Here is a 26,392-nt window from a genome sequence, read left to right on the forward strand (position 1 = left end):
GAGAGAAACTGGCTCTGGGCTGCAGCTGGGACAAGGGTTTCTTGGCTTATCTGAAATGTGTTGGTTTAAGATGGCCAGAAGTGCTTTATTCCAGAGAGTGGGAATTGGTACCCAGTAGTCACATGCCCCAGTACTCTTGCCTGGCAAATCCCATGGGTGGCAGACCCTGGTAGGCTGCAGTCCATGGGGTCGCTAGGAGTCGGACACGACTGAGCGACTTCACTTTCACTTTTCACTTGCATGCATTGGAGAAGGAAATGGCAACCCACTCCAGTGTTCTTGCCTGGAGAATCCCAGGGACAGGGGAGCCTGGTGGGCTGCCGTCTCTGGGGCCACACAGAATTGGACACGACTGAAGCGACTTAGCAGCAGCAGCAGCAGCAGCAGTCACATGCTCATGACTTCCATCTGATCTAGGTTGACCAAATGGGCTTATCACATTGTTTTCTTGCATAGTGGTTTTCCGTATCCACGCAGAGCACCTTCCTTCCCACCCTCTTGCACATGCATGCGCACATGTGTATATACACGCACACACACCCTTCACTCATTTGAGAGCTCTGACATTGCACATGCACATATGAAAACTTCCATACACATTGACATCACCCTGCTAACTCCCATCTCCCTTCACCTGTCTGCTTTCTCTCCCAGTGGCCTCCAAACTCTCAAAAGATACTTTTGGATTCCTAGATACATCCCTGGAACTTGCTGGATGCTCAAGCAGTGTTTGCTAAACTAGAGTACACTTGACTCCAAGTAATTCAAATCATTTCATCTTATTTCATTATTTATCCGTAGCACTCACTATGTATCCAGCACAATTCTAAGTGTAGAAGGAAAAGCAATGAATAGAAAATAGCCCCTGCGCTAACCTACAGTCTCATTAAAATAGAAGCTGATTTTGTTCTTCCTATTTTTTCAATACCAAAATCAAGTCGATTACATTCTTTGTAGCCAAAGATGGAGAAGCTGTATACAGTCAGCATAAACAAGATCTGGAGCTGACTGTGACTCAGTCATCAGCTTCTCATAGCAAAATTCAGGCTCAGACTAAAGAAAACTGGGAAAAACAGTAGGCCAATCAGGTATGACTTCAATCAAATCCTGTATAACTTCACAGTAGAGGTAACAAATAGATTCAAGGGACTAGATCTAAGAATGTGCCTGAAGAACTATGGACAGAGGTCCGTAATACTGTACAGGAGGCAGTGAACAAAACCATCCCAAAGGAAATGAAAAGCAAGAAGGCAAAATGGTTGTCTGAGGAGGCTTTACAAATAGTGGAAGAACAAAGAGAAGCAAAAAGCAAGGGAGGAGGGAAAGATATATCCAATGAAATGCAGAGTTCCAAAGAATAGCTAGGAGAGACAAGAAGGCCTTCTTTAATGAGCAGTGCTTAATAATAGAAGAAAACAACAAAAGGGGAAAGACTAGGGATCTTTTCAGAAAAATTGGAAACATCAAGGGGGCATTCTGCCCAAAGATGGGCACAATAAAGGATAAAATGGTAGAGACCTATTAGATACTGAAGAGATCAAGATGAGATGGAAAGAATACATGGAAGAACGGTAAAAAAGATGTTAATAAACCAGATCACTACTATCGTCTGGTTTGTCACCCAGAGCCAGATATTCTGGAGTGCGAAGGCAAGTGGGCCTTAAGAAGCAATGCTCTCAATAAAGCTAGAGGATGCAATGAAATTCCAGCAAAACCATTCAGATCCCTAAAGGATGATGCCATCAAGGTTTTGCACTCATTATGTCAACAAATCTGGAAGACCCAGCAGTGGCCACAGGACTGGAAAAGGTCAGTGCTCATCCCAGTTCCCAAGAAGGATAGTACCAAAGAAAGTGCTAGCTCTTGGACAGTCACACTTATCTCCCGTGCTAGTAAGGTCATGCTTAAAATCTTGCATGCTAGGCTTCAGCATTGTGCGAACCAAGAGCTTCCAGATTGTCCAAGCTAGGTTAAGAAAAGGAAGAAGAACTAGAAATCAAATGGCCAACATTTGCTGGATCATGGAGAAAGAAAGGAAATTTCAGAAAAACATTGATCTCTGTTTCATTGACTGTGCCAGAGCCTTTGAATGTGTGGATCATGACAAACTGTGGAAAGCTCTTAGAGAGATGGGAATATCAGACCATCTTATTTCTCTCCTGAGAAACCTGTGTGCAGGTCAAGAAGCAACAGTTAGAATCCTGTATGAAACAACTGATTGGTTCAAGACTGAGAAAGGAGTACAACAGGGCTGTCTTTTGTCACGCTGAGCACATCATGAGAAATGCCAGGCTGGATGAGTTACAAGCCAGAACTAATATAGGTGGAAGAAACATCAGCCATCTCAGATATGCAGATGAGACAACTCTAAAGCAGAGGGTGAAGAGGAACTAAAGAACTTATTGATGAGGGCAAAGGAGGAGAGTGAAAGAGCCAGCTTAAGACTAAATATTTAAAAAAAACTAAGATCATGGCATCCGGCCCCAGTACTTCATGGCAATTAGAAGGGGAAAAGGTGGACATAGTGACAGAATTCCTCTTCTTGGGCTCCAAAATCACTGCGGATGGTGACTGCAGCCATGAGATGAGAAGATGATTGCTTCTTGGCAGGAAAGCAATGACAAACCTAGACGGTGTGTTGAAAAGCAGAGACGTTACTCTGCCAACAAAGATCTGCATAGTCAAGGCTATGGTCTTCCCATTGGTCACATATGGTTGTGAGAGCTGGACTGTAAAGAAGGCAGAATGCCAAAGAATTGATGCCTTTGAACTGTGGTACTGGAGAAGACTCCTGAAAGTTCATTGGACAGCAAGGAAATCAAACCAGCCAATGCTAAGGGAGGGTCAACCCTGAATATTCACTGGAAGGACTGATGCTGAAGCTGAAACTCCAGTATTTTGGTTATATGGTGTGAACAGACAACTCACTGGCAAAGTCCCTGATGCTGGAAAAGATAGAAGGCAGAAAGAAAAAAGGATATCAGAGAATGAGATGCCTGGACAGCATCACTTAGCAATGAACATGAACTTGGGTAAACTCCAGGAGATAGTGAGGGCTTTCCTGCTGGCTCAGCTGGTAAAGAATCCACCTGCAATCAGAAGACCTGGATTCAATCCCTGGGTTGGGAAGATTCCCTGGAAAAGGGCATGGCAACCTACTCCAGTATTCTCCATATGGAGAATCCCCATGGACAGAGGAGCCTGGTGGGCTACATTTCATGGAGTCGCAAAGAATAGGACACAACTGGGCAACTGAACAATTTTTCAGCTAGGGAAGTGTAAGTCATTCAGTCATGTCTGACTCTTTGCAACCCCGTGGACTATAGAGTCCATGGAATTTTCCTGGCGGGAATGCTGGAGTGGGTAACTGTTTCCTTCTCCAGGGAATCTTCCCAACCCAGGGATTGAACCCAGGTCTCCCGCATTGCAGGCAGATTCTTTACCATCTGAGCTATCAGGGAAGCCCTTTTTCAGCTAAGGAGAATGAAAAGGTTTGTTTAACATTTAAAAAGGAAGTCATGAGAAAAGCATGACTTGTCCATAAACACTTGTCCATAAATGCATTCTGATGGTCAAGTAGACCTTGAGAGCATTGGACACAGAGCCCTGCATACATACTGTCCACTTTGTGCAAGAGAAAAGCTGCCATGAGAGGGAATGCCTTTGAAAGTCTAGGATGCTTTTGCATTTCTTGGGTCATGAAGAATTGATGGAATCTCAGCCTGTAAACAAATAGGCTATGACTCATTACTAGGGTCTGTGCAGAAGGAATCATGGTTTCTGAGTTACAGTAAACTCTAAATGCACAAATATAAAACATACTCTTCTTGGGTTTTGAAGAGAATATTTAAGTCAGCTAGAAACAAATTCCACCTATGCTACAGATAATACAGACAAGAACCAAGAAGACAGCTTCATGTGACAGGCAAGTCTTCTTTCTTTTCTTTTCTTTTCTTTTCTTTTTTAAAGCGTTTTTGTTTTATTGTTCTTTTTTTTTTTCCTATTGTCCAGAAAGATGCTAGTATTCACATGACATTATGACATGGGTAGAAAATGGTATCTTGGAAGGAAAAAGGAGGCACCTTTATACACACATACGTACATTCTTTTAAAAATTCTTTTCCATTGTGGTTTACAACAGGATATTGAATATAGTTCTCTGTACTTTTTAAAAAGGGATTACCTTTAAATATGGTAATGTAGATTTGGCAGAGTGTATGCTTATATTGAGTTTAATAACTCTTGAAAACCATTCAAAATGTTTCATTGCAGAAATAAGCATTCCTGATAGTGGTTTCACAATGTGAAAGAATTAAAGTCACTTTTAAAAAAATGGGAAACATACAATGTGACAGGAAGAACCTGGGCTCTGGCATCAAATAGACTTGAGTTCCAATTTTACTGCTGCTACTTTCTATCTGCAAGGTCTTGGGCACGCTGTGTATCCTTCTTGAGCCTCAGTGTCTTTATCTATAAAATATGGAATATAATACGCACATCAGTGTGTTAATGTAAAGATTAACAGGGTATTTTTGAAGTACCAAGCATTGGCTGTGTCTTACAGTATGTACTCAGTAAAAATAGCCTGTAATCAATTTTATGCTGTTGCACTCTAAGGTAAACTTTATATTTTATATATTACTTCTAAACAAATTAGACTTAGAATCTGTTAAAGAAGTTTAACATACAAAAGAAAGCACAGGAATACTCTTAAGGTATAATTGATGGCAATAATGCCTGCCTGTTCTCTAAAAGCTCTGTTAGTTGTAAGACATCTCAAACCCATGAATATGAATTCAAGCAAAGGGGACTTACTGTAAAGATTCAGGTAATTGCATTTTGGATTCCCAAAAACTGGAATGTAAGATACAAAGGCAGTTTTTGCTTTGCGTTGCAGGAGGGACATATTCCTGCTCCTCTCTGTGATGTGGGCTTCATCCTTTCATTCCTGACTGATTTTCCTCGCTTCCTCTTTCATGTCGTTCACGTTGGCAGTCAGCCACCACACTACCTTGCAGCTTCAGTAATACCACTGACCAGATGCTTACCCTAGAACCCCCACTTTGAATTCATCAAAACCCAGCTAACAAGTTCTGAGAAAATTTTCCAGACTCTCTAACTTCACACTGATTTCTGTCTGTTCCACTCAGTGGGCTCTTAAAATATTGTTGTTTTCTATGCACAGGAACTGCTTTCTCATTTAGAAATAGGTTTAAACGTATATCATAAATTTCTTGAGGGTAGGACCACAGTTTCTCCACTCAGCAATCCTAACACCTGAGACAGTACTTCGCACATTATAAGCAATCATTCATTTGTTTGCTGGGAGGGGGCTTCAGGATGGGGGTCACATATGTATCTATGGCCGATTCAAGCTGAAAAATGGCAAAACCATCACAATATTGAAAAGTAATTATCCTCCAATTAAAATAAATAAATTAATTTTCAAAATCTTTATGTTGGTTTCATTCAGAGAAAATAAAATCACAAGCATTAGTTGTTTACTATAATGAAGCCCATTATCAGGAGTGTGAGATCTATGATACTTTGGGAGGTTCCCACTATTCTCTTCTCCTCTGTGTCTTTTTTATCTGGTTGCTATAAAGCTTTCCCTTTATCTTAAGAATTTGACTATAATGTACTGAAGGTTTGACTTTCTTTTTCTCATTTGTTGTATTTCAAGGCTTTATGGGTGGCTGTTTATTATCAGATTTGGCCATTATTCTGAAATTATTCTGTTTCATTCCCTTCCTTGCTTTCTGATAATATCCCACAAGTTACTTATTTTTTGTTGTTATTCAGTTGCTAAGTTGTCTCGAACTCTTTACGACCCCCTGGACTGCAGCACGCCAGGCTTCCTGTCTTTCCTTCACTGACAGAATTTGCTTAAACTTATGTCCATTGAGTCAGTGATTCCGTCCAACCATCTCATCCTTTGTTGCCCCTACTCCTCCTGCCCTCAAACTTTCCCTGCATCTGGGTTGTTTCCAGTGAGTCGGCTCTTTGTATCAGGTATTGAGCTTCAGCTTTAGCATCAGTCCTTCCAATGAATATTCAGGACTGATTTCCTTTAGGATTGACTGGTTTGATCTCCTTGCAATCCAAGGGACCCTCAAGAGTCTTCTCCAGCACCACAATTCGAAAGCACCAATTCTTTGGTGCTCAGCTTTCTTTATAGTTCAATTCTCACATGGGTATGTGACTACTAGAAAAATCGTAGCTTTGACTAGACGGACCTTTGTTGGCAAAGTGATGTCTCTGCTTTTTAATACACTATCTAGGTTTGTTATAGCCTTTCTTTTAAGGAGCAAGTGTCTTAATTTCATGGCTCCAGTCATCATCTGTAGTGATTTCAGAAACCAAGAAAATAAAGTCTGCCACTGTTTCCACTTTTCCCCCATCTATTTGCCATGAAGTGATGGGACCAAATGCCATGATCTTGGTTTTTTGAATATTGAGTTTTAAGCCAGCTTTTTCATTCTCCTCTTTCACCTCATCAGGAGGCTTTTTAGTTTTTCTTCACTTTCTTTTTTTCCTCTCTGCTTCAGTTTGGATAATTTCTACTGGCTCAGTTTCAGGTTTACTGATTTCTTTTGCAGTATCTTTATAAGTCCATCCAAAGACTATGTTTTAATTTAATATTTACTTTCTATTTAATAATTTTCATTCTAGATCTTTCATTTGGGTATTTCTTGATGTTTTCATATCTTTTCTATAAGCAATACATAGACATAATAAACATGATATTATAGATATAATTAATAATTATATGCATATAGAAAATATATGGGCTTCCCAGGTGGCTCAGCAGTAAAGAATCCACCTGTGATGCAGAAGCTGCATGAAACACAGGTTCTATCCCTGGATCAGGAAGGTCCCTGGAGGAGGGCATGGCAATCCACTCCAGTATTCTTGCTTGGAGAATCCCATGGAGAGAGGAGCCTGGTGGGCTACAGTCCATAGGGTTACAAAGAGTCAGACACAACTGAAGTGACTTAGCATGCATGCATGCACATAAAATATATATGACACATATGTATCCATGCATATATGTATTTATATACATGGCATATATATATATATATGTATATACCTTGTGTGCATATCTTTTCCTATAATTTTTTTGTACCTATAAAATAGTTTTAAATCTTGGTTTGTGCATTCCAAAACCTAAGTCACTTGCAAGTCTACCTCTTTTTACTGTGTTTTATCTCTGTTATGTGTACTATAGTCCTGCTTCTCGTTATGACTCAAGAAGTCATTCTGAACATGACGTACAAAATATTTATAGTATTCTGAACATTATGTATTTGTAATTTTCTGAAGATTATGTCCAAAAAGCCAGTAGAGACTGAAGTACGATATTTGTTTTGTTGTATTTCTCAAAAAGTCTAAATCTTTGCTCTGGCTTCCAGTGAAAGTGAGGGTCCGAGCATTCAGATTCTTCTTGGAGTTGAGTTGAGCTGAAGAGAGACTGTGAATAGCCCAGCTTCCAACCTCCTGTTTTGATAGTTCAGTATGTGAACTAGAGAGACATTGAAGTTTCAGACATTTTTGGTCTGTATTTTTATTTAGTATTAGTATCACCCTTGTACCTGTAATTTTGATAAATTCACTCATTAGTTTTAATAGGGTTTTGTTTTTCTTTAGTGGATTTCTCAGAATTTTTTACATGAACAATTATGTGCTCTGTGAATTAACATTTTTCACTTTTCTAAGCTTTACTCCTTTTGTTTCTTCATTCTTGTTTTCTCCCACTGACAAAGAGTGCTGATAAAGTTTTGTTGAAGTGGCAAAAAGATATCTCTACCTTTTCATATCTTTTCTATAAGCAATACATAGATACAATAAATATATATATAATTCATAATTATATGCATATACAAAACATATTGGCTTCCCAGGTGGCTCAGCAGTAAAGAAGCTGCCTGTGATGCAGAACCTGCATGAAACACAGGTTCATCATTAGTGAACCTGTGAGAAGTAACTCAGTATTTCATCATTAAATATAATAAAAGATGTAGATTTTTCAAGAATGATCTTTATCATATGGGAGAAAATGTTTCTTTTCCTAGTTTGCTGAGAGTTGTATGAATGGATGATGAATATTGTGAAATGGTTTTTATACCCATTGAAAACATATTCTGTTAATATATTGAATTGAATTTTTTGATTTTCAGGTGTTAACTCAGTTTGAATTCTTAGGATTAAACACACCTGGTCATCATATATTATTCTTTTTAGTACTGGATTTTATTTAATAATATGTCAAATATGTCAAAACTATATTTTCATCTATGATCATGAGAAATATAGATCCATAATTTTCTTTTCTTGGCATTTCTTGGTAGATTTTGGATCAGAGTAATTATCGTTACATACAATAGAGTAAAAAGTGTTACTCCTACTTTTTCCAAAAAATTTTAAAAATATTATTGTTATTTTTCCTTAAATGTCTGCTGCTAAGTCGCTTCAGTCGTGTCCGACTCTGTGCAACCCCATAGACGGCAGCCCACCAGGCTCCCCCGTTCCTGGGATTCTCCAGGCAAGAACACTGGAGTGGGTTGCCAGTTCTTTCTCCAATGCATGGAAGTGAAAAGTGAAAGTGAAGTCGCTCAGTCATGTCCAACTAGTAGCGACCCCATGGACTGCAGCCTACCAGGCTCCTCTGTCCATGGGATTTTCCAGGCAAGAGTACTGGAGTGGGGTGCCATTGCTTTCTCCGTAAATGTCTGCTAGTATTCACTAATGAAATCATTTGGCCCTGGAGATGTTTTCAAGTGTTTAATTATGTATTCAACTTAATTGTAGTTTAATTTGCTATAGGACAGCTTTTAAAAGTTGTTAGCAGTTTTTATAGTTTGTGTTCTTTTTAGAAAGTCTGATTTTATCTAAACTATTGAATTATTTGGCATAATGTTTATAATATTCTCATACCATTTTTAATATCTTTAGTATCTCTAATAATCAAACTCTGGATTTGTAAGTTGTCTATATTGTTCATAGATTTTGTTTCAGCGATTTTTGCTTTTTATTGTTTCCCGTCTACTTACTGTGGGTTCAACTGCTTTTCTTTCAGTTTTCTTAAGGTGGGAAGATAGTTCTTAGAATCAGATTTTAAATCCTTTTCCTTTTCTTATGTAACCGTTAAAAGGTGTATATTTGTCACTAATGGAGAAGGAAATGGCACCCCGCTCCAGTATTCTTGCCTGGAGAATCTCTTGGACTCCTCCGTCTGGCTCTTCTGTCCATGGGTTGCAAGAATCAGACTCGACTTAGCTACTAAACCACCACCAACCATTTCTCATTAATCACAGCTTTATTTGCATACCAAAAATTTTGATCTGATTTTTCCTAAGACTTTATTTTTTAGAGCAGTTTAACATTTATAGCAAAATTGAGAAGTAGGTACAAAGACGTCCCATCTACTTCTTACCCTACACATGTGTAACGTCTCCTGTTACCATTCCAGCTTCACTCACCAGGATGGTGCATTTGTTACCGAGGATGAACCTACATTGTACGTAGTTTACCTTGGGGTTAGCTCTTGGTTTTGTACATTCAGTGGGTTTGAATATTGTATAATGACACAACATTTTTCATTACAATATCATACAGAGTTATTTTCACTGTTCTGAAAATTCTCTGTGCTCTGCTGTTCATCTCTGCCCAGTCTCACTCCTGGCAGCTATTTTTTATGCTGGAGTTGTCATATATTTTACTTTTACCTTCTATTATCAACTGACAGTTCACTCTGTATTTACTTAAATTTACCTTTCTGTCACTCTTCATTTCTTCCTGTAGATGTGAGGTTTTTTTTTTTTTTTCCAGTTATTACAAATAACCAACAAATCTATCATGGAAGCTTTACTTATTTATTAATTTTTGATGGACTGCCATGTTCACCTAGTTAACCAAACATTCTTAGCCATAGGTTTCAATTCCTGTTATTGTGAGATCACATGCATGCTCAGTAGAGTGATTTATGTAGTTTATTAAGAAATCACTGCTGAAATTTTCAAATTTCTCTCTAATAGGTCTATGGAAATGCAGGACCTAGCAAGTCCTCATCCTCTTGTTGGAGGTGGTGATACTCCTGGAAGCTCCAAATTGGAGAAAACTAATCTCAGCAGCACTTCGGTCACCACAAATGGGACAGGAGGTAAGTGTACAATCCTGAAGATACCCCGAATCACATTGCAATGTTTGTTGTAATTTTACATGGTAGAGGTATGCTAATAAGTAAATATCTCATTAGCAATAACACCAGAGTATTATATACTTAGTGGATTATTTGTTGTTCTGTTCATTTTCTTGATATTTTTGCTCCTCCTCTATAACTGGAAATATTCAGAAAGAATAGATAGCCTTGAGCAACATTTTAAAGGCTTTTAGCAAGGCTTTCTTTTTGTATTTGCCCTTGTAAATATTTTTTAAAATGTACATAATGTGTCCAAAGGATTTATGCTCTGATCTTAACACCCCCCCCAAAAAAAAGAAATTATGCTAGTTTTAGGGTTTATTTTGAATTTTAAGAGAAAGGCTGCTCCAAAATTTTTCTTAAAAATGATTTTAGAAATAGAAAAATGTCCATATCTGCTGCATTTTCTTTTCAAAGAGAGAAATACCTAACATGCATTTAGAATAGAAATTGAAATTTTTTCCAGACATCTCATTTGATTAGCTTGTAATTATGTCACAGCATATGGCAACAATAGCAACTGTTTAAAATATTCCACCCTATTGCTATTATAAAATACATTCAACTTATAAGAAAATATGATCTGAGAAAGCCTATACATATATATGGACTTCCCTGGTGGCTCAGATGGTAAAGCATCTGCCTACAATGCAGGAGACCCAGGTTCAATCCCTGGGTTGGGAAGATCCTCTGGAGAAGGCAATGGCAACCCACTCCAGTACTATTGCCTGGAAAATCCCATGGACAGAGGAGCGTGGTAGGCTGCAGTCCATGGGGTCGCAAAGAGTCAACACGACTGAGCAACTTCGCTTATACGTATATATGGGCTTCCCTGGTGGCTCAGATGGTAAAGAATCTGCCTGCAATGCAGGAGACCCGGGTTTGATTCCTGGATGGGGAAGATCCCCTGGAGAAGGGAATGACAATCCACTCTAGTCTTCTTGCCTGGAGAATCACAATGGACAGAGGAGGCTGGCAGCTACAGTCCACAGGGTTGCAAAGAAATAAACACAACTGAGCGACTAACACTATACATATATCTGCACATATATACACATATATAAACTGCATTTTAAATTATTCACAGTTCTTTTGAAGTTTTGTAGATTTAGTTGTTTTCATTAATGAGTGAAAAATTATTTGAAAATTATTTTAATTTATAAGCTATTCATGTTATTAGATTAGATATTAGCAAAGCATTTGCCACATCATATTTTCTTTTAAATTTATGAAATTTATACACCTCTTTACACTTATTTTAGAATAACTGTGAACTCTAAAATTTTCTTTGTAGAGTTGTGTGGATTGCAACTTGCCTGTATTTAATAATTTTTTTACCCAAAACCCTTTGTAAATTAACATTTTCCCTGTTTATAGTGTTTATCTGTCTCTAAACATGCATCTATAATTTCAGCTAATTAATTGTAGGATTGCAAGTTTATAGGATTGTTAAGTGATAACTTGTGGAGTAAGAACATTTATATTTAAACCTTAACTTGGATGTAAATAATAGATTTTTTAAAAACCCCATGCACTCTGAAATCAGACCTTGAAGGTCACTAATCATTGTTATATATATATTTAACTAAACTAAACAGACCTGATAAACTAAAATGCAAAAATCATGCCATGCAGTTGTAATTTTGGCAAGAGGGCCAGAAAGCAGTACAAGCATCAGTGCAACTGATGACTGTCCTCGTACACTGAGCAGGCATTCCGACAATGAACCCCTATGCTGTTCCTGTTCTCAGGGGACAACATGACTGTTTTAAACACTGCAGACTGGTTGCTGAGTTGCAACACCCCCTCCTCCGCAACAAGTATGAGAGATGATGGTACACTGCATGTGTTTGGATGTGTGGATTTGCCCTTCTGGTTTGCTTCCTGTTGCTATTTCTGTTTGCACTCCCTTTTCTGTATTCAGTTCTCATAAAAAGAAAAGGAGACATGAAGACACCTTTTAGTTGTTTATTGATAACAGTTGGCTATGTTTTTCATTTCAACTAGCATTCTAATCTTGGGTCAGTGGTGTTCTTTTCTTAGGTTTTTCATAATTTTGCGCAAAAGGCTGCATCTATTAATTTTCTAACTACTTATCCATTTATTAAATAGTAAGAATTCAGCACAACTGTCGCATTAATGAGAGCAGTTGAAGCAGATTGTGCCTGTGTATAAATTCAGTCTCCATAGCCTATGAGTGTTTGTTCAGTTGCCTCAGTGGTGTCCGACTCTTTGCGACCCTGCGGACTGTAGCCCTTCAGGCTCCTCTGTCAATGGGATGCTCCAGGCAAGAATACTGGAATGGGTTGCCATTTCCTCCACCAGGGATCTTCCCGACCCAGGGACCAAACCCATGTCTCCTGTGTCTCCTGCATTGCAGGAGGAGTCTTTACCCACAGAGCCACCTGGCAAGCCTATAAACTTTCATAAATTAAATTCATAGCATGGCAGAAAGATATTTTCTATTTTGTAGACTTTAATAAACATTATAATTAAAATGCTTAAAGTAATATTAACTTTTAAAATTTACCATTTAAAAAATTACCAGTAATGAAAGCTATATTTTTAAAATTGTAAGTTGTCTCTTAAGATGTTTTGAACTATAGATGTTAGCTACAGTCCTTTATTTACATATATATGATATAAGTATGGGTTTCTCTGGCAGCTCAGTTGGTAAAGAATCTGCCTGCAATGCAAGAGATGTGTTTGATCCCTGGATCAGGAAGATCCCTTGGAGAAGGAAATGGCATTCTACTCTAATATTCTTGCCTGGGGAATCCCATGGACAGAGGAAGCTTAATGGGCTGTAGTCCATAGGGTCACAAAGAGTCAGACATGACTTAGTGACTTAACAACCACCAATATAATACACTTTCTCCAAAACCAAAGGTTAAACTATCAAAATTTAAAAATTAAAACCATATAAAGCTTCTGTGGAATCACCCAATTCTTGGATTAAGAAGAAGAGCTCAGGACATGTTAGAAATGTGAATTACAAGCAAGCAGCTGGAATAGCCACAGTTTGCCTGGACCTTGCTGTATGTAGATTAAATTAGATATATAATCAGTGAATGAAGAGAATTCCGTTATGCCCATTATTTAAATTTTTATAATTTTAGTTTCTTTTTTTTTCAATTCCACACTTAAAACATACTTTTAATATGTAAAAAATATATTGCCAGAATTTAGTTCCTCTTAATAATAACTCAAGGGTTTTTTCCTGTAAAGAGCCAGACAGGAAATGTTTTAGGCTTTGTAGACTATGCTGTCTCTGTCTCATCTATGCAGCTCTATCATTGTACCTCAGAAGTAGCCATAGGCACTACAAAAATGGACAAGAGTGGTCAGGTTCCAATAAAACTTAATTTATCAACTCTGAAATTTAAATTTCATTAAATTATCATGTAACAAAATATTCTAATTTTGATGTTTTTATAAACATTTAAGATTTTAAAATCGTACTTAGCTGTTATTCTATTCTAAACTATTAACATAACATATACAACTTTACAATAGTGAATATATATAATCAATATTTAGTAATTTACATCTAATTTCCAACAGAAACATTTTTCTAAGTGTAAAACATCAAGTTTTCTTGGTTCTTTGTATTAATGTTTAAGAGTTGTGTGACCATATGGGAAAAACAAGGATTTCTGTGTCAGGAGGACTATGGATGTGAAACATGGTAATGTATTTACCAGCTGTGTCTTCTTAGACAAGTTACTTAACCTCTCTGAGTTTTAATTCTTTTTTATAAAAGGAAGCCAGTAATACTTCACTGGCAAGGCTTTTGTTTTAAATTATATAATGTATGTAAATTTTTGGTAATATAAACCAGCTTCCCAGGTGGCTCAGTGGTAAAGAATCCGCCTGCCAATGCAGGAGACACAGGACATATGGGTTCGATCCCTGGGTTGTGAAAATCTCCTGGAGGAGGAAATAGCAACCCACTCCAGTATTCTTGCCTGGAAAATTCCATGGACAGAAGAGCCTGGTAGGCTACAGTCCATGGGGTTGCAAAGAGTCAGATACGACTGAGCATGCACACACACAAATCAGTATAATGCCTTTTCCTTAATTAATAATTAATTAATAATTAGGCAACAGTTTTTAGGGAAAATGGAAACATGCAGTGTGTTAAAAGACTGTCCAGTGTTTGGTGAAATAATACATTTTCTTCATTTAAAACATGTAAACTGGCCACAGAGGCAAACTTTTAGTAATTAAATGTTAAGTATACTTTATTAATGATAAAATAGTTTTATTTGTTTATTTATACATGTATACTTTATAAATTTAATTTATTTGTATATATCATTAATGTCAATATGATTTATTTATAAATTTTAATTACATAATATAGTTTATTATATCTTGGTGGCATAATGATATGAAATAGAATTTTAATGACTTTATGCCATGTATTTGTAACATAGCTAAGCATTGCTGCACATTTCCCATTGAGAGTAAACTATTTTATTTATAATTCTGGATTTTACTGATGGAATTAGATTACCTTATAAAATTATTGTAATAAAACAAAAGGCAAAAGCTAATTTAGTGGCTTTTCAAAATCTTTCCATTAACTCTAGATTTTCAAAAAGATTATTTTAATAGTCTTTATGACTACCAATGCTGCTGCTGCTAAGTCACTTCAGTCATGTCCGACTGTGCGACCCCATAGACAGCAGCCCCCAGGCTCCCCCATTCCTGGGATTCTCCAGGCAAGAACACTGGAGTGGGTTGCCATTTCCTTCTCCAATGCATGAAAGTGAAAGGTGAAAGTGAAGTCGCTAAGTCATGTCCGACTCCTAGCGACCCCATGGACGGCAGCCCACCAGGCCCCTCCGTCCGTGGGATTTTCCAGGCAAGAGTACTGGAGTGGGTTGCCATTGCCTTCTCCTATCACCTTAATATCCCACCATACTACCTTGGTGCTGTATAAATATATTATATTACTCCTTAATTTATAAGGGTTCATCACCCTAATCCTAATTATATAATAACATCTGCAGATTTACATTGGAACCTAGATTTTCCTTTCAAATCTTTGTCACTTGATAAATTGTTAAAATGAAGAACTGTCAATAAAAACAGAGTAAATATAGTCATACCTTGGCATATAGATCAGTGGTCAACAAACTTTTTCTGTAAATAGTCAAATAGTAAATATTTTCAGCTTTGCAGGCCGTACGGTCTCTGTTGAAACTCAGCTCTGCTTTCATTGCACAAAAGCAGCCATAGACAATATGTAAACAACTGAGCTTGACCGTATTCAAATAAAACTTGATCTGTGAACACTGAAATTTGAAATTCATAGAATTTTCATATATCACAAAATATTATTCCTCTTTGATATTTTTCAACTATTTAAAAATGTAAGATCATTCTTAGCTTACAGGCTATACAAAACAAGCCATGAGGTAGGTTTGGCATGTAAGGTATAGTTTGCTGATCCCAATATAGATTCATGTATGTTACTTCATGTGTCATGCTTCGTGTGTTTGCATATAAATGTACGTAAATGCATGCCAATCATGTGAAAAGTTACTTCCATATATAAGATTCTAATTTCCCTAATAGTGTTAAGATACATAATTAGCTGTACTTTATATGCAAAATACTTAGATTCATTGGAAGTTCTAGGATACGGTCTAAAATGTGAATTTTCACTTTCTCACGTAAAATATATCAAGTTCCTGTTATATGCCAGGCTCTGTGCTAGGAAATGGGAACCCAGTGACCTATAGAACATGATACTGGCCATCAAGGGACCAAAAGTCTAGCAGGGGGAAACAGAACTGAAAATAATGAGTGCATAATGTGTTCAAGGTGGGTGTACAGCAGAGGGAGGGAATATTTGATTCTACATGGAGATTAAGAAAATACTTCAAAGAGAAGATTTGGGGGAACCAGGATCAGACATTGTGATCAGGTTTATGGTATTTTCCATATTTGAAATCTATATAGCATAGAAAAGGATCTCCTAGAATTTTTAGTATATAGATGATTGACTCACATGGGATGAATTTGTTTCTGAATATTATATGTCTGTGCAGTAGAACCACCTACTGTTGTGGCTCTGCTCTTTTAGATTTTCTTTTTGAAATGAAAGCTATAAATTGTAAGCATCATCAGATCATTTTATAAAGCTAAATACTTTATGGATATTTAAAATGAAAAACACTTGATGCTCGTAGGTTTTGAAATGAAAAAATTGATTTAGAAAAACATAAATCATAAAACTGGTAGGCAACACTTCTTTCCCCCCTGTTGAGTTGTAAATTTTATCCTTCCTGAACTAACTTTTCCTGAAATTCTTTCCTGAATCTAAATTATCAGAGGTGGCTATGCAATATTTTGTGGTCCAGTTTAAACACAGATTTCTGAGGATAACATGTGAAATGTAAATTACTTGGGTCACCTCTATTTCAAGGATTAATTAAGCCTTATATTGTAACAAATGAACATGAGCCTTGAGTTATGATAATAGACTTCCCCTAAAAATAATTAATATATATTAATTTTGTACTTGAATTCTGAAGATAATCTGAGATAACAAGAGTAAGTTTGCTTTGAAAGTACTTGCATGAGGTTATGAAAGAGGTTGGGATGTAAAGAGAGAAAATCAATAATTCAGTAGCCATAGCTGACACCTGACAATAATCACATGCAATTTTGATTTAGTCCATAGAAATCAATTATTTTTGAAAGTTAAAAATAAAATTAAATTTTATCAGTATAATAAAATTACTTTGACTCTTTTTTAGTATTTGGCTTTATGAAAAACATCTAAGTTGCAAGTGGATAACTAGTGTGGAGGGGGCCTGGCAATACAATTATTTTTTGAAATAATGGTTCTGTATAAAATGCTACATGTATGTAGTTTTTTCATCTCACCTTTTGGGAAATGAACCCTTGACTCACACATATGGAGCATGTAGAAGAATAAAACCACAGAACTCTCTAACCTAATGACTAAAATATGACTTAATGACCTAATGACTAAAATATGACTTCTGCTTTTTAAATCAAAGTTTATTTTGTAAGTTTGAGTTTAGGTGATGAAGAAGATGCTTTTCTTCAATAGAACATTATTATTTCTGTTTTATAGCTTGTACTGTAATCATATCAGACATTGTCCAGAAAAAAAGTTAAAAGCCCTGTTTAATTTCTGTGTTAAGAAAAATAGAATACAGTAAAAAAAAAAAAATTTGAATATGACAGTGAATATACACCATAAACTTTTGGAATGAGGATTTTTTAGAAGTTTTAGGAAATAGGTGCATAGAACTAGACTTGTTTCATTGATGAATATCTTTCTAATAGTGCCTTGCATATACTAAATTAACAAAGTTTCCTTCCTCTAGAAAAGTATATGGTATGTCTCATTTAAAGTGTAGAAATAAAAGCAAGACAAAAGAAAATGAAATACATTTCAAATATAATCAGACTTTTACTGAAAATATCTTTCAGTTGTCAAACTTTGTGATTATCATTTTTAGACACTTCTTTGTATTTTACCACCTTTAATAAATCAGCTAATCATATAATGTCTATTTCACTTCTAAGTTTTCTTTCCCTGAGAAAAAAATATTATTACTTAATATTACTTACTTTCTCTATAAAAATCAAAATAACTTTGCATCTTACGCAAGAGATGTTTGTTGATGCTGGCCTCCTGTGAGCATAAGTTATTTTCTGTAGCAGTATGATTAATTCTCCCCCTTTTCCCTATTATTCAACTCTTAACCACATATGAAAAATAAGTTTATATTAATGTGCACTGTTTTCCTCCAAGTGTTAGCATCCACTTAGCTATTATTTTAAATCCCTACATTCTGGTACACTGAACACATCTTGGTGTGTATGCTTCTCTTTATAATCTTTCTAGAGATGCCTCTTTTCAGTTAAATGAACCTCCTTTGTCTTTGACTAACAGCAGACCTTTAAAATTTTAATGAGAAATGTTTCCAGGATAATGAATGCAACCTGGTTGCATTCATTCTCTAGCTTTCCTTCCTTCTCTTTTTAACCACCTGAAATTTTCAAATTGAGGAGATTTTAATCAACACCAATACTAAGTTTCTGAAATCAGACTTCAAAGTTGGGATTCAAAGTAACAGAACTAAAACCTCATGTCTAGCTTGGGAATTTTTTTAGACGTTTTGCTCCACTCTCCGTGGTTCACAAGTGCAATATAGATTACCTTTAGTATTAGTAAACCTATTTTACAAATGTCATTTATAGATGTAGACATGTTTAAATGGGAATTTAGCCACAATTAGAATTTGGAGGTTCTCAGACACTGTCTCTTGCCTTAGTTTTGCTGGAGGCTTTGGATGGTTCCTTTCTGTCATATGTCAAAAGTCACATGAGGACCCTGCATCATTGAGAGTAGCTGTTACACCTTTCTAAACCCTGCTCTGGATCATCTCTCTACAGATGAAAGGAATTCTTAGTGCTGCCTGTGAGGCAGTATGGTTTAGAGTTTGGATTCTTTCCAACCTTTGCAGTTTGAATCTTCCAGCGAATCTTCATGACATAGTTAAATCACGGATGCTAAATTCACACCAGAGTTCACTGAGGGAGGGTGCAGCCGATTCTGTTCATGTGGAAAGGGAACGTAGTCATTACTGCATGTTTCTCCATCATTAATTGCTTTTCTAACAGAGTAACGTTGCTGACTTGCTTGGTTGGTGGGTATGCTCTGAGCCCATTATTCTTTCGGCCGTATTTGTCCATAGTTGGCTAGTCTTCAGCTTTCTTTATAGTTCTCTGCTTGCTTCTGAGGTTTTTAACTGTATCATTCCACTTATGACTAGGAAACATAAGAGGTGTCAAGTAGAAAATAATTTAGTGTATTCCCTGGCTGCTGTGATATATGGAGCTTTGCCCACAAAGGGAAAATATGGTGTGACAAAATGGGTGGGGGCTTTTGCACAGACCCCGCCAAACTCGTTGCATCTAATAATGACAGTATTGTGTACCTCAGTGGCGACATCATTGCCAATGAGGATTTTGCCAAGATATACCACCTCAAAGGAGAAATAATATATTAAAGAGTTTTCAAAAGCTGTACTTCCTGCTGTAAAAACCATCTCCTATGCTTGTCTCTATAATGTATTAAAGATCATTATACTATTAGAATAAAAAAAAAACAATACCTTATGGCTCTTTTGTCTTTTGTAGAGCAGAAATTTATTGAGTGCCTGATTTTCCTCCCACTATATGAATACACACCCAGGTTTCTGTGTACGCATATGCCACCATTGTTCTTAAGCAGTCTTTTCTTTTAATGTCTTCTTGGGAAGAATAAAATATAAGCAGTGAATCTCTGTTATGATTTGGATTCAGTGTGCTAAAGACTGACTGATAATTCCTTTCTCCTACCGTTTGACTATAATATCAGAGTGTGCTTAGGTGAGTTAAAAATGCAAATACGTGTATACTGCTGTTTCACTGTGTCAGGTTAACTGCCTTTAAAAGCCAGATTCGAGAGAAGCAGCTTAGAGGATTTTTAAATTAAATCCTCTATAAATGCATGTCCATTCAGAAGCTAAATTAACAAAACTCTCCTCATCGACTTCTCAAGTTTTCTCTTGCATGCCCATGGTAGCTAGAAAAGCCACTAGTTGAACAGTCAGCATCTTTGATATAAAGTTAGAAATATAACTCACGTGTACTTATTCTTCTACGTAGTGTCTCTCCTTGCAGTCAAAACAGAGCCTTTGAACAGCAGTGAAACCACAGCCACGACTGGAGATGGAGCGCTTGACACTTTTACTGGGTCAGGTAAAGCCTTAAGCTGTGTCTTGTTCTGTACACATTGTGGTCCATGTCGTCCTCCTAGTGAATAATTGAGAATTTGGATTTTTATAAATTCAGCAATAAATTTACTTTTGGGAAAACGTATTATCATAAAATGATGTGTTTTTAGAAATAACGTTTGGAATTGTTTTACTGCATCTGCAGTTGACAACCAAGCAATGCCCTGACTTTCTTATTAGAAGTAAGCAAAGCTCGCTTCTTTCATAATTATTTTATATATAGTGTTTGATTTAATTATTAGGTTGTAATAGTCAACTTTGTACCTTCAACTTGCCCATTTAAATGACTAAAAACTGCCTTCTCTCCAACATTCGAGATGTAAAACTATCCATTTGATTCCTTCTAAATAACCTTGTTTCCTCTCTGGGTTTAAAAAAAACCCTCCTGTGTAAGCAGCTGAGTGACAAGTATTAAAGGTTAATGGGCTGCAGGAGAGCACATGCTGGTCGCATTAGAACACAGCCTCTGAGAGCACTGACTTTCCCTCTATTGCTTCAAAGAGAACAATAGTGTGTCTTTAAACATCAATCCTCTTTAAATATAAATACCTGATAACTCCCAGGTGGGCAACAAGGACACGCATTGAGTTGACTTAAAGATCCTCCCCCCCTCCTGCCCCAGTACAATATTTCGTTTGGTTGATTATCTGATGAGAAGACTTTTTTTAACCTGAGGAGGAATTTTATATAGCAGAAAGATGAACATTAAACCTAGAAAAGTATTCATGATATTAAATATTGGTTCTGTTATGCTACTCTAATGTATTTTATACTTATTCATATTCTCACATACAAGAATTTGATGTGGGTATGCTTCTCATGTAAAAAGAGTGGAGGTAAAGCCTTTAACTCTAATGTCATTATAGCATCTATTTGATTCTTATAGATGCAGATGATCCCATTTCATTGGTTCACACTGATTGGAAACAGCTGCCATGTAGTCACATAAATATTAGTACTCCAAACAGAAAGATACAATAATTTATACACTTTGTATAGAGAAGCTTTGGAGAAGGAACTGGCAACCCACTCCAGTACTCTTGCCTGGAGAATTCCGTGGACATTCTGTTCATGGTAGGCTGCTGCCCATGGGGTTGCACAGAGTCAGACACGATTGAAGCGACTTAGCATGCATGAGTGCATTGGAAAAGGAAATGGCAACCCACTCCAGTATTCTTGCCTGGAGAATCGCAGGGATGGAGGAGCCTGGTAGACTGCTGTCTATGGGGTCACACAGAGTCGGACACGACTGAAGCGACTTAGCAGCAGCAGCATAGAGAAGTTTGTGTCCTAATTCACAACCTTTCTAGCAATTCTCTTGCTGCTCAGGAGATAAGATACTAACTTACCCTAGCATTTGTATTACTAACTTACTATAACTATTGTAAACTTTCTGCAAAACAAATGTATATATGAACATGGTTTTTAAGGTTAAGAATGAAATTAAATAATTGCTGACATACTTAAATAGCATACCACAAAGTTAATGAAAACTGACTGAAAAAATTATAAGATGTTAGCTCCAGAAAAAATTGCAGAGGTCTCTGATGATCCATTTTAAGAAGCAAGAGTATCGAAGCACAGAAATGTTAAAGATGGTTAAAGCCAAACAGTCAGGGCCTCCTGGGTGGTCACTGGTATAAATGAGTCTAGAACAATGTCCTGGTCAGTCCAAGAGTCCTTTCTTTAAAAGTTTATTGGAAAATATAGATATGTTAAAAGAAATATGTGTGAACTGTCAAGCTGTCTGGACTTTACTGTCCGGAATTTACTTGTATTATATAAATAGTTTCCCAGATTTCTTTTAAGAATTATCTAGGGTTGGGCTGTCCAGAAAAGTAGCCACTGGCCAAATGTGGCTATTTAAGTCTAAATGAAATATTATTTGGTTAAAAAGCAAAATTTTTTAATCTAGTCACATTAATTATAAGTGTTTAATAGTTGTATGTGGGATATTTTTAAATAGTGGCTTGTTTAATAGTTGTATGTTTAATAGTTTTTAATGGCTACCATATTGGACAACTCAGATATAGAATATTTCCAGCTCCATGGACCAAGTCCAGTTGTGTGTGTGTGTGTGTGTGTGTGTGTGTGTATATGTGAGTGTGTGTGTGCTCACGCACGTGCAGTTAGTCACTCGGCCATGGTTGACTCTTTGCAACTCCATGGACTGTAGCCTGCCAGGCTTCTCTGTCCATGGGATTTTCCAGGCAAGAATCCTGGAAAGGTTGCCATTTCCTCCTCCAAGGGATCTTCCTGACCCAAGGATTGAACCCACATATCTTTTGCCTCCTGCATTGGCTGATGGGTTCTTTACCACTGTTCCACCTGGGAATTCAAGTTCAGTTGGACAGAGTGATTTAGGTCAGAGATTCTCAACAGCACTGCTGTTAAAAATGTGACCTTTTTTTTCTTGTCGAAGAGCTGTCTTCTGCAATAGAAGGTGTTTATCAGTATCCCTGGCACCTATCCCAAGTTTATTGTAGCATGCCTCCATTGTGACAGCTTACCGTGTCTCCTGACATTTTTAATGCTCCCTGGCAGGCAAAATTTCCACCCACCCTGCTACTCATCTCCCATCTCTCATCCCCTAGAGAGGCAGTGATCTAAAGTATTAAGATTGCTTGATACCACCTTGTGAGAATCTGATAATATTCATTAAAAATATGTTTTACCTAATTTTCAGGCATTCTGAAGACAGACACTTTTGATTACTTTTATATGAGGAAGTGATGGAATATAATACCTTGTGTGCTTTGTGTACATTTCTTTATTAATTAAATGCTGATAGGGAATAAAAGAAAGGTCTCCTAAATTTGTACGTGGTGTTCCAGAAATCATACTGGAGAGATTAGGCTGTTTTGTGAACAGTCTTTACTTTGATCAGCGTAATCTCAGTTTACTTTAATCCAGTATTGTCGTCGTTTTTCATTATCTGCAGATTTATTAGTTAGAATAAAATGTATACTGCATAGTCAAGAAGTATACATTTTCTAAGTTTTATATAAACAGATTTCTGAGTCATAGGTTTTGTTTTCTACTTAAAAAATGAACATATAGACATTAATATAAAATTTTAAAAGTTGCACCTTTGTACTATTATGCGTACATTATTCTAATGATGTCTAGATTCATTCATTAGAGGGAAGAAGCATCCTGTATATTCAGAATTGTGTTCATATATGTGAGGCTTTTAAAAAAATAATTTTGTTTGGCTAATTTAATAAAGCTAAATATTTCTTTTCATTATTTGATATTACTTTAGAAAAGCCTTGTGTTTCACAATCTTGAGAATAACTGATTAGTATAGTCTGTCTAGCATGTACCACAATGAAGTTTTATCAATGAGATGAAAATGTGGAATTAAGCCTTACTTAATCATATTTCTGCTAATCATTGTTAATTAATGAATCGGACTGAATTTCCTATGCGATATACTGTTGCTGTTATGCAATGTATGTTTAGTGCCCATAGTGTGATAGAAAAGCCTTGTTCTAATTGAGTTGATTTGAAAGCTTTGAACATTTTTAATGCTTTTAATAAACAAGTAGAAAATTAATGTCTCATTGCTCCACGTATTTTTAAATATACCTAGCAAATTCACTTAAATTTTGGTTGCTGAAAACATGTAAGACATTATACCTCAAATCATATTCAGTGATTGTCAAAACTGATTCATAATATTCTTGAAAATGTACTTTATGCACTATTGCTATGAAAACTATAATACACTCTCCATACTCAGAGCTTACAGTCCAAATAGCATTTTAAATACATTAAATTCTATGTGTTTATGAAGCAATAGATCACAAGGATAGTTAATAGCATTTGGATATAGAAGTATATCATGTTTCATAAAATAGTTAGCAACCTAAACCTATTTGTCACTTTTACAATTCTGAAAGTTTAGCTCCAGAATTATGAACAACTTAGAAAGGACACAGTACTTTGAAGTATAACTATGATTGATTAGGCTAAACTAATTCCAGCGCTGCATTGTATACTACTTTAATCTTTTTGAAAAGTGAATGAACAGCAGATGGCCTAATAAAGACACTCTGTGTGCTTGCCCAGTGTGGATTGGCTCTGAAGGGACGGCCTTAACACTTTAGGGTCCATATATTTGCAATACATCTGTCTTAGTCAAGGCACATGGTTAAAGGAAAAAGAAACTTCCAAACTTTTGGAAATAGTCCAATTTGGGACTGCATGTTTGGCTGAAATGTTGATAAGACCTGATTTTCACCTTTAAAATCTTCTCAAAAAAGTCTAGTCTGTGAGAGTTCAAAATACATTTGTAAATAGGATTGCTGCTGGATGTCATAGTTCTGCTTTTTTTCATGTTGCATTGTCACCCAGGCTTTCTGTGTATGTTCCAGTTATTACGAGAATTATTTGGACTCTGCATTTTAACTACTCATCAGATTGACAAAATGAAAGGAAATAGAAAGCATTATCATTTTATAACTTGAAAATGAAGGTTGAAACATCGCATTGTTCTTAATTTTTATTTAATTTCTATTAGAGTAAATGCAGGAAGAACACTATCTTGTCATCATGTGTGGAATTTAAAACATGAAGTTTGCAAATGAAAAGGTTTACTTTTATATCATTAAAGCTTAATTACTTATAATCAAGGTTATTTATTCATAGCATATTAATGCATAAGAGCCTGCCACTGATTTGAGAAAATGGAAGAATGATGAAGGGCATTGATTTGTGAGAAGATTTCATGTCATTTTCCTAGAACAAATATGGAACAGTTTAATTAGAAGAAAATGTATAGGCATCTGTTTCTGTTTAGAAAACGAATGAATTTTCTATTGAGAAAATGAGTGAATTTTTTGAAATACCTCTCTAACATGGTCATTTCTTTAAATTAGTTTTGATTACTCCAGTGAAACCAATGAAACATATTTATGAAGCAACCTTTTTTCTATTTTTTGTATCTCACAGTAATAACAAGTAGTGGCTACAGCCCCAGATCCGCGCATCAATATTCCCCACAGCTGTATCCTTCCAAGTAAGTGGTCAGTAGTCTTTCAGATTTGTTAGAATAATTTTCTGGCATTATTTTGATTAATCATATTTACACAATATAATAACTTTAAGTCAGGATATATTCATATATATATAAATGTTGCTGCTGCTGCTAAGTCGCTTCAGTCGTGTCCGACTCTGTGCAACCCCATAGACAGCAGCCCACCAGGCTCCCCTGTCCCTGGGACTCTCCAGGCAAGAACACTGGAGTGGGTTGTCATTTCCTTCTCCAATGCATGAAAGTGAAAAGTGAAAGTGAAGTTACTCAGTCTTGTCAGACTCTTCGTGACCCCATGGACTGCAGCCTACCAGGCTCCTCCATCCATGGGATTTTCCAGGCAAGAGTACTGGAGTGGGGTGCCATTGCCTTCTGTGAGATAAATGTTATAGGTAGTTAAATAGATAGATTTTTTGATAGATTCATTGGATAGATTAGACCTATAAATAAATATCTTTCACAAATCTAGGAATATATTCACTTTTGTCCAGACAGTTCCTTTAATTTCAAACATTTATATATTTTGAAGAAAGCATCAAGCACAGATCAGAATATACTGATTTTTTAAATAAAAATTTGAAAACTGATACTAGTTTAAAGAAAATCGGAAAAGATTACGTTTTACTCAAACCTCAACACTTCATAATTTGTTCCAGCTTTATAATATTTTTATTGGATTTTAACTTCTAATAAACATTTTGGAAAAATATGCACTATTGCTTGTATAACTAATGTAGTCAACGTTTTGAAGACAGTGGTAAACATTTCAAGCTTAACCATATTGGGTGTATATCTGAATTTGGTTGCCGTCAGAGAGATATGTCAAGATTTGGGATTCCTGATCATGCATATTTAAAAGTTATTTTCTACAGCAGCTACAGTGTTTATCCTTAAGCATAGGCTAGAGATTGGATATCTATTTTGAGGACATTCTGTAAGATGTGGCAAGATAAAGGGAATGGCTTTCCATTTCAAGAAGCTGCATACTTTAAAAAAAAATTTTTTTTTGGTAAGATTTTTAGTTCTTGTAAGGAATTCTTCCTAGGGCTTTTAATGACTTTTGTAGTCATTACATGGCATTGGGTCATGCATGGTAACAGAAAATAATGCTCATGAGTTAATTAATCAATTAACTGACCTGGGCTCATTAATTAACTGACCTGGACTCCACTTTCCTCATCTATGTATCAATTGGAGTACTATTTCAGATGTAAGCAATATAGACCTGGAAGAGACTTTCAGGATAATATCTAAACCAAAGTTTTCTTTTCACAGGTGAGGTATAGACTTAGGAAGTTTATTTGTCCAAGGCATTGAGAC

The 26,392-nt window shown here is 36.2% G+C and overlaps 1 protein-coding gene and 1 non-coding gene across 2 annotated transcripts in view; both read left to right on the forward strand.

Moving 5' to 3' along the window:
- EYA4 (EYA transcriptional coactivator and phosphatase 4) overlaps positions 1-26,392 on the forward strand; it is a 91,497-nt gene that overhangs the window by 9,452 nt on the left and 55,653 nt on the right. The window contains exons 2-5 of the mRNA XM_068984957.1: positions 10,001-10,162; positions 11,953-12,021; positions 19,907-19,999; positions 24,991-25,057. Coding sequence (XP_068841058.1) covers positions 10,001-10,162; positions 11,953-12,021; positions 19,907-19,999; positions 24,991-25,057 — 391 coding nt within the window. The remainder of the gene's footprint in view (positions 1-10,000; positions 10,163-11,952; positions 12,022-19,906; positions 20,000-24,990; positions 25,058-26,392) is intronic.
- On the forward strand, positions 10,814-10,885 carry TRNAC-ACA (transfer RNA cysteine (anticodon ACA)). Its single transcript has one exon. It is a non-coding gene; the product is annotated as a tRNA-Cys (tRNA).

Source organism: Capricornis sumatraensis, chromosome 13 (assembly GCF_032405125.1).
Source record: "Capricornis sumatraensis isolate serow.1 chromosome 13, serow.2, whole genome shotgun sequence".
Taxonomy (NCBI): Eukaryota; Metazoa; Chordata; class Mammalia; order Artiodactyla; family Bovidae; genus Capricornis; species Capricornis sumatraensis.